Source organism: Anopheles maculipalpis, chromosome X (genome assembly GCF_943734695.1).
Source record: "Anopheles maculipalpis chromosome X, idAnoMacuDA_375_x, whole genome shotgun sequence".
In the NCBI taxonomy this organism is placed as follows: domain Eukaryota; kingdom Metazoa; phylum Arthropoda; class Insecta; order Diptera; family Culicidae; genus Anopheles; species Anopheles maculipalpis.
This window is the reverse complement of record NC_064870.1, coordinates 8,567,349-8,576,862: the sequence shown is the minus strand read 5'-3', so window position 1 is coordinate 8,576,862 and position 9,514 is coordinate 8,567,349. Positions and strand designations below refer to the sequence as shown.

The 9,514-nt window shown below is 44.4% G+C and overlaps 1 protein-coding gene across 1 annotated transcript in view; it reads right to left on the bottom strand.

The window, feature by feature from the left end:
* Positions 1 to 284: 284 nt before the first annotated feature.
* LOC126563113 (F-actin-monooxygenase Mical-like) overlaps positions 285 to 9,514 on the bottom strand; it is a 149,520-nt gene continuing 140,290 nt past the window's right edge. The window contains exons 2-5 of the mRNA XM_050219738.1: positions 2,373 to 2,445; positions 1,990 to 2,297; positions 1,716 to 1,918; positions 285 to 290 (exon numbers count right to left, since the gene is read on the bottom strand). Of these exons, the coding sequence (XP_050075695.1) occupies positions 285 to 290; positions 1,716 to 1,918; positions 1,990 to 2,297; positions 2,373 to 2,407 (552 nt within the window). The 5' untranslated portion in view covers positions 2,408 to 2,445. The remainder of the gene's footprint in view (positions 291 to 1,715; positions 1,919 to 1,989; positions 2,298 to 2,372; positions 2,446 to 9,514) is intronic.

Sequence of the window (9,514 nt, the reverse complement as noted above, 5' to 3'; positions counted from 1 at the left end):
TACATAATTGGTTTCATGCTTTCATGTTCAGAAACGCATAAAGTAAGCATAAAAAAGCACCAACACTCAAAACTTGCAAATCTGACCCGAAGTTGCAGTTGATTAGTGTGTAAAGAAGTAAAACTAAAAAGCATCTGGTGCATCTCTAATTGTCGAAAAAAAAATTCGCGTTGATCATTTCATCTTGCCGCTGGGTGTATTGGAAGGAAACAGCATCTGCCAACCAGTTTTAGCGTTTTGTTTTTAATCCTGAAGAACGGCCAGGCCGTATTTTGCTGCTAAATTTATATCTAAAAATAGAAAAATTTAACGATTAGTTATTGATACATTGAGTAAGAGAATTATTTTTATTTCTATTCATTGAAAAAGCAATTTATAGCTTTTTAGGATTCAATTACCTGACCTGATAAAATGTGCTTTAGTAAATCGGGAATAAAATATAAACATGCTTACAGATCCATGTAACAAATATGAAAAACAAACTCGCATAGCAAAAACAAAAGATCAAAGTAATCAAAGAAGGATTTATCAAAGTAGTTAACTTTAACACATGTGCAAAGTGTTGGCTACCAATATTTGTACGCACAAAATGTTTGCACCGTATGTTTTCGGATGCAGCTATACGATAGCCTCTACCACAAGGACACAAATCATGGATGATGTTGCTAAAACATTGTTGAGTTTAAATACACTATTTTCTGCTTTTGAGTAAACAAAATTTCAGATTCATTTTACTCTAATTTAGTGTTTGAATTATAGTAACAAATTTAGCCAGAAATTTTAAAAATTTATAATCGAAAATGAAGATAGGTTGGTTGAGTGGTTTAATTAATTTGTAAGTATTGCATTTTTAAATCTGTTTTTTTTTAGACTTAAAAAGCACTTTAGATAGTGACCGCCAATAAAATAAGACCACCAGCTACAGCTACATCAGGTAAAAATGAGTTTGTGAAGCCAATTTTCAATGGAGCTACTGAGTATTTCTTACCAAGAAGAAGTACCGAAATCAGCGACATGAAAAGCGGACTTAATAGTGATCTTGCGTATTGGCGGTAAATGTGTATAAATTGTAAGAAAAAATAAATAAAATAAGTTAATAAATGCAGGAAATGTGGAAAAATGTATTTAATATAAAATGTGCGTTACATGCGTACAAATACAAACACAAACACGCTTAAATAACTAAAATAAAAACGAAACTATTATTGCTGTTATTAATAAAAGGATGTATATTTTTTTCTGTATACGTTCTATACGCAAACAATAACTTTTGTTACATTGTTAGTATAAAAAAAACTGTACAGAACATTAATTTATTGATCTACCACATTTGTTCGATAAGGTGCGTTCGCCAAGCGTGCATATATTGTGCACAGTGTAAGGAATCATTCCGTCATTGTGAGTTTTTTGTTTTGTTCGAAACTGTGTGGTTTTGTAATTCAAAGTTGATCTCTAGGTGTGCTTTATCTACAGTGCATGTTAGCAAGAAATTAAAAAAAACCGACGCATCGTGCAACAATCTTTTACTAAAATTACTAAAAAGTCAAAAATGCCGTCATAGTTCATACTTCACTGTACGAAAATCTTTCGTAATGTTCTATAGCTTGTTAAAGTGTGATGAAATCGACCACTACTAAGCAACAGGCCACACAACAAATTAAGAAACAAATGGAAAGTGAAATAAATTTGGAAGAAAAATAGCTTTTAATGCTTACATCAGTATCTTTAGGCATCCGGGCAGTGAAGGTGGTTGTGGTCGGGTTGGATAAGCTCGCACCGGCAGCAACCGCCGCAACGGCGGCAGCAGTCGCCTTCGTATCGGGCGATGGTCGTAGCGCTTGCCGTTTGGCGACTATTTCCAGCATCTCGTTCAGGATCGCACCCTCCGCCGCAACGTCCGAAGAGTTCTTATCTAGCTCTGCAAAATGGAACACGGAAAGCGTTCGTTAATCGTTCAGAGTTCGCGCACAAACTTTCATGAACACCTACTGCCGTATGACAACCGCATGTTGAGCTCCTCCTTCAGTTGCGCGTGCCGATGTTCGAGCTGCAGTTCCTGCTGCCGTATGCTCAGCTCATCGTCCCGTACCTTCAGCCGCGTGATGCTGCTCATGATTTCTAACCATTCCTTTACCAGCCCGTCATCGTTAGCACCGAGATTGGTGGCGTTGCTGTTCTTGAGAGTTTCACTCTCGCCCCGGAGCTCCTTCTCGATTTCTACGCCGCGCGTTTCCAGATCTTTGATCTTTACGTCTATTTCTTCCTGTTCTCGTTGTATCTCTTGAGCAATTCTCAGTCTGTGGGTGGAAAAGATTTTAATTCGTTCGGTCACGTCTTTTTTTTTTTTGTGAAGTAGCAACACTCGCACATACCTTTTCAATTCCGCTTGCCTCGATGTTTTTGACATTGCACGTATTTTTTTAATTTCATTCTTCGCGGCACCCGCTTCGTCTTTAGATAGAGAAAAAAAAGACCATAAACAATAATATTAATTTCAAAATAAAATGTCACAGCACATAGGAATCCATGGGAACGCAAGCATACCATCAGAGCGCTCATAGTTAAGCGGAAGCGGCGGTATAGGTGGTGGTTCCAACTCTTCCGCTTCTTTTCGCCCGATTGGTGTGTAGCTGTTGTGATGCATATAGCCACCAGCATTCATGTCCACCACCGCAGCAGGTGCAGTGGGTGACACGTTGGCTGACGTTGGCAAACCATTCAGCCCGTTGCTGTTCAGACAGTCATCCGAGGCGCATCTTCCATACGGGGAACTCTCTTTCGTCTATACATTCATCATACGCATTCATCCAAAAGATTGGTCAAAAAGACGACATTAAAAAAGGAAGATTAATATTATGTATAATGAGTTTTTTTTTGCCATACGAATTCATTGTACAACCAAAATTCAACGGAACTTGTTTAGTTTACTTTACTTCTCTACTCTGTGTGATTGTGTGTAAGTGTGTCAGTGCAGTGAGTTAGTGTGGTTTTTACTATCTAGGCGATAACTGGACGCTATCTGTACATCAAAGTGAACTAGAAGAGCAATAACACAACTAAAACAAAATAAAAAAAGTAAAATCTATGTTAGAAAACTAGAAAATAATGTTAACACACTTAACGGCTAAATATAAGGGGATATTAGTGGCGTTTTGAATGGTCAAACAAGCGAAATAATAAATTGGACGAGGATGATGAGTTTTTTTTTAGTTAAAACAGTTTTTGTCTAAATATTGGATGTACAATTTAAGATATTTTTCAGAACAGTCTGACTGGATGAGCAATTTTTAGCACAATGTACATTGCTTTAAAGTAATAATTATTTTAAAGGAAAATAATATTTTTTGCTACAGAAGCAGCATGCTTTTAACATCAAATATGATTTTTAAACAATGTACAAAGCAATTCGAACTAGTGATGAGCGTGCTGAGGAAGAATGTGTGAGTAATTTAAATCTTTATAATGTACAATGAATGATTAAACTCCTCACAAAAACTTTTTATAACTCTTTTGAGAATCGTTATTGACAAACTCACTCCCAAGGAGTTGATAGTCGTCTCCCTTCCCACCTGCGCCTCAGCATTTTAGTTTTGAGTAAGGCGTCGCATTTTGCCCTCTTAAAACGACTCCCAAATGAGTTGTTAGAAGAAGTGACACCCGGTAGGTAGTGAGTAAGAGTGAATTAATTCCATAAAAAGAGTTGTTATTCTCATCACTAATTCGAGTGTTATATCTATATATTAATGGTTAAAGAAACTAATAAAGTGTATAATACAATATACAACATTTTACTAATTACACAAGCACTATACGAAACAACAAATAAAACAAAAACCCAAAAACTAAAAAAATAAAAAGCGCTTACACCACAACTAATGTTCCTCATATCAAAGCATGACTGTGGGAGAAGAGAAACAAAAAGCCAGACAATGAAAATGATCACAAATATGTTGCGCTAAATCAATCAAGCGAAGAGGATGAGCATTTTTTTTCTTTTTTGTTTTGACCAAAAACCTTGGAAAAGGTAATCACCATCACCAGTGTGTAGTGGGAGTGCTCCCGATTGGGTTTGTCCTGTCGACAAAAAAAAAAACGATTTCCCACAAAAAAAGCCGTAAAACGTACCTTCGATTTATCCCTAAGCTTTGGTGAGATTTTAAACCGTAAGAATCCTCCCCCGGTGCCGGAGGACGAACCGCCGGCAGCCGGTACCGTATCGGCCGTGAGCAATGCCGCCCGGTCCTTGGTCGGTGACGATTCCTTACTACCACCACTGTCGGTTTTTTTGCGACCGTTGAAAAACTCCGACACCTTCTCGATGATGCTTTTGCGCCGTTCGCGATCCTTGCCCCGTTTGCCGCGTGTGCGCAACCGCACCTCCGTACCGGTGTCCTGCTCAACCGCGCTCGTATGCATCAGATTGGGGTCGGAGATGTAGTCGGTTAGCTTTTTCGGGGTACCATGCTGCAATTCTCCAGCGGGCATCGATGAGTCCACCTTAGTGATGCTGCTAGCGCTTGCTACCAGCAGTCCCGGCTGGTGATGATGATGGTGGTGATGGTGATGGTGATGATGGTGCAGCGATGAGGGTAGATTCTGCTGTAGCTGTTGCTTCAACATCGACACATCGTTAACGCTCTTGGAAGTGATCAGCTTCGTAGCACGCGCCTGATCCTTACATTTCGCATCGTCCGATTGGTTTGGTTCAATCGCGTCCACATCATCATCGTCGGTCAGTCCACGCATCGTAATGTGATACTTTTTGCGCAGCAACAGCAACCGATCTTCAGGCGACAGACCTAAATCTTGGTTAGATTTTAGCCGTGCCCGTGAACGTGCCTCTTCACGCAGCTGCTCTGTAGTTAGTGGTTGATCTCCGTCGGCAAAGGTCCCGGCAGAAGACGCCATTGTACGGGGCGTTATCATCGGCTGCTGGTAGGCGGAAGGCAAGATCTGATCCTGTGGATGATGCGGTAATGTTTTACCATTCGAAAAGCTCATGTTTTCTTTCACGGCGTCGCTGGCACTGGTTCCAGAGCTTGACTTTACACCCGGCACTACCGACGATGGCAAGGCACGCATCGACATTACACTACTGTACACGTTACTCTGATTGCTAATCGCAAGTGGCGTTCGTTCCAGTTCTTTCACCGACCCACCACCACCACCAGACCGGAAGCTCGCGTTGGTCCTAGTCGGGGAATCGACGACAGGATCCACCGTTCCACCACCATTACTACCTTGACCGACTAGGACGTTGCTACGGTTACGGCTACGGTTGAGACGTTTTTCTGCGTTCAGCTGCTTCTTCGTCTGCAGCTTATCCATGACTAGATCATGTATGAGATCCTTCTGCTTGACGCGCTCTTTCGTGATCTCTTCTATTTTTTTCTCCACACTTTTCGGTTCCGAGATCATCGGCGTTTGCTGAAGATCGGGTGTAAAAGCCTCGGTCTGCTGGCCGGAACAAGCAGCAGCAGCAGCAACAACAACACCGTCGACATCTTGCTCGCTCACCTCTTCCCTGTCCGCTTCCGAAAGCGTCAGCACCATCTCACCCTTGGAAGACTTTCGCTTGCCCTTCTTTACCTCGAGCGAATCGCGCGCATTACTAATCTGTTGTATCTTTTGCTGCAAACGTTTCACGTACTTCTCGTACCCGATGTCTTCGATGCTTTTGAGCGAATCCTTCCGCACGTCCTTCCGCTCCAGGCTGCTCCGTTTGCCGGACAGCGATTCGACGGAGATTTTTCGTGCCGGACTTTCGTCGCGCGACCGGGAGTTGGATTTCGTTGCCAGCTCGGGATCGGGTGTACGGTCAGCGGTACAAGTACTGCTATGGCCATTGCTATTCATGCCACCGCCATAGTGTAGCGATGAGCTGAACGAAGTAGCACTAGCACGCCCGCTGGTGGGGTTTGGATTCGCCTGATCGGATTCCTGCCCTGTTGCAGTGGGTGGAGTCGCCACTACCATCGTTAGGGCGTCACTTTCTTCGTTGGTAGCAGTACTATTCGTTGTCGTACCCGGGGCTGTACCCTGGGAAGAGCTAACGAACAGCAAACTATCCTCCTCGATATCGGGTGCACTCTCGACGGAGCACACCTGCTCGGCGAGCTTCATGTTTTGACTAGCGAGCGTGGAAAAGGTTATCTTCCCAAGAGGCTCCTCATTCATGGGCGTTTTTGCGTCATCATTAGCGAGCAGATACGAACCCTGCTCGATGTAGTCCATCTGCTGCCGACCGGCAATTTGATTGTTGATCGCTTCCACCAACTTTGGCTGGCCCGTTCCGTACGGATGATTTAATGGTGGATATACGGTGCGTTTCGATTCTACCGATGGGTCCATAATTTCTACATATCCTCGATTCTTCAACATCATCCGATTGGTGGTGGAGTACGTTTCGAGGCAACTTTCCTCCTCAGAGCCCGTATCCATAAATTCGATATCTTCAAGCGCAAGATTGCGTATAATACCGTCTTCGGTGGCAGTGATCCCATTGTGCGGCTGCATGCTGGTCGTGTAAGCTAACGGTACGGTTCGCACTATCGGCGCTCCATCTCCATTACTGGTGCTCGGTAGCTTTTTGTGCTGTAACCGCAGATGCTTTGGTTTGTGATTCCGTCTAATTGTGCCTTTGTTCGAGTTGAGCGCAAACTCCAGATCGACAAAGTTCTCCGATACGGCATCATCTGCCGCCCAGTCGGACAGTTCCGTTTCGGTCAGATTGTTCTGCGTAGTTACTTCCGTGTCGTCCTGCGAGTCGGAATCGACATCCGGTGCACCAGCTTTCGTGTAGAGCGTAGGTGAGGCAAGCAACTTCCCCCCACCCCCCGGCACCTCACCAGCCATTGGTGTTTGTTCTGCATCCGTTTCAATGTCTACTGGTGCTGGCGTACCATGTTGGTTAAGGTTCAGATGCATAGATTTCTGCAGTGAACTACGCTGATCAGCATCGAGCACGAATGGGAGGTTTTTAAGCGTATCGATTTTGTTCTCATTGCGTGAATCAAACTTGAAGCAGGGATTACGTTGCGAGACAAAATTCGAGAGGGATGACACTGGGTCCACTTTCGTCTGGGGTGGTGTTGGTGTGCTGGCACACTCACCATCCTCCGTATCACTTTTCGTTTCCAGTGCGGTTTTATTATCTTCCGGTTGGTCCTTTCGCTTCTCCCCTTCGTCAGCTACCTCACCTTCGATGACCGTATTAATGCTATCCTGATTAATTTCGGCCTGTAGCATCTGTGCTGCTATCTGTGTGTCCGGGGGAAGTTTCTCCATCAGCTTTAAATCTTCCGGATCGCCAATGTACCGCCCATCAATAATCATCAAGCTGTCAATCTGCATCAGCTCACCGGTTGCGTCACGCACCTCCAACCGTGGCACGAAGCGCTCATCGTTCTGCGTTTCTGGGCTGGTGGTAGAATCGAGAATAAAGTGCGGTATGTCCTCTACGCTCGAGGTGCTACTGCTGCTACTGCTACTACTGGAACTACTAATCTCGCTACTGTTCGATCCAGACTCCGAAATGCTGTCCGATTCAATCTCTTCCTCCTTTGTCCAGGGTACGTCCAGCGGTACCTGCAGTGTTGTCTCGTGGCATCCGTCCTCTTCCTGCTGTTGTTGCGCCTGTTGCTCGGGAGGCGAACTGGCCGCCTTGCCCATCTGCTTCTGTCGCACCACACCATTCGTCGTCGACCCGTGCTGTTCGATCTTGTTCTCATTACTATCGATCCGAATGTTGCTAATAATGTCCGGCACGGCGGAAGAGTGCGTCGGACGCTCGTTACCGAGCTTCGACGGTGCAATGCTAAAGTCGAGCGTTGTCTCCACCAGCGAACGATCACAGTTGGGCGAATCAGTCGTTAGGTCGATGTACGTGTGCTTCAGGTTCGTGATGTATTTGTGCTCCGCGAGGCCTCCGGTTTCGTTGGACATCGTCTCGCGTTGCGTCACATCTTTCACCTTTTCCGGCGTAACGAGATCAATGATTTCCAACACTTCCTCATCATTATTATTGTTATTGTTATTGTTATGCTTATTGTTATTGTTGTTGTTGTTGATGCTGTTCTTAAGCTTCGCGCTATGATCAATGTGACCATTGCCAACACTCTCGTGCTCTCCTCCCTCTGGATGCTTCGTCTTCGCAACGGGCGATGAGTTCTGTGACCGTGTTTGTTGCTGATCGGTTATAGCCGGCTGTGATTCAGACTTCTGATCTTCCTTCCCAGCAAGAGCTGGATAGCTTTCGTTCGATTTGATCTCGTTTAGCTTGTTTTCTACCAGTGTGGTGTTGATCGTTTCTACCAGTGAGGAACGCTTGTTACCGCTACCCTGCGTCAGTGCACTACTGCTGCCGTTAACAATTCCGGCACCGGTCCTCTTACCTTCATACAGATTCTCCTTCTCCGTATCATTTACCGACTCGGCTGGGAGGTTCGGTACCGGAACGGACGTGGACTCTTCCCGTGCCCGGTTACTCACGGACGACGGCATGTTCGTGGTACTGTTCTTTAGGAACGTTTGCATCGTAGGACTTATCTGTGCCGCCGGGTTTAGCAGCTTCTGGCACTCGGTTATGTTCGAGTGGAACGATTTGAACTTCGAGTCTAGTGCCGATGCGGAGCCAGACTTTAGTATACCGAGCCCTGTCGTACCTTCGCCGAGCAGATACTTTTTCTTCAGCTCCAGGCTCTTCTTTGATGCAATGCCTTCCGTGCTGGCGGTCTTACTCAACACGTAATCACCTGGCCGGGGTACGGCTAGCGGAGCACGGTTCTGGACTAGCTTAATCGTTGGATCCACCTCCACCAGGGGTTTGAACTCCAGATGGAAGGAGGGCGGAACACGCTGTGGCTGCTCATCGTCAAACTCTGAATCCGTAGATATCTCTGTTGAGTTCACCTCAGAATCGGAAGCACCCTGGAAAAAGGTAAAACGGAACGGTTGCGGTACATTAGTACTATCGCCAAATACACGCATTAACGAGAAAACATTTAAAGTTTAAGATAACAAAACACATCGGACATAGTTAGCGTTTATGAGCTGGTTATTGTGAGTTCGTTGCTACAAACGATCCTCCGGCACGTATCGCTAAAATAGCTGCAGCATTAAGATGCACAAATTGCAAGTTAGGGCATAGTAATGTGTTCGCAGAAGAAGGTTCCTGTATATGGTTATTTGCTGTTAGTAAAATACGGGATAGTACTGTCGACTTGGATTGGAATTGGGACGGGTACGTATAATTAATCGCTTCTCAATAATGGCTCCCCTTCTTTGTACCATCGGATTGGAACAAAATTTTAGATTTTGTTGCGTAGTTTCCCACCATTTTTCGTTTGTCAAATTTTATCTGAAGCAGCAGTGATTATTGAAAAAAAATTCTAACACAAGCAGGCGTCTTTCTTAAATCCAAAAAGGCAATTTGTTTGCAGTATAACAATGTCTTTGAAGGAAATAAAAATTATGTAACAATAACAGGTGGGTAGATAAGTTCTAGTCCTGATGC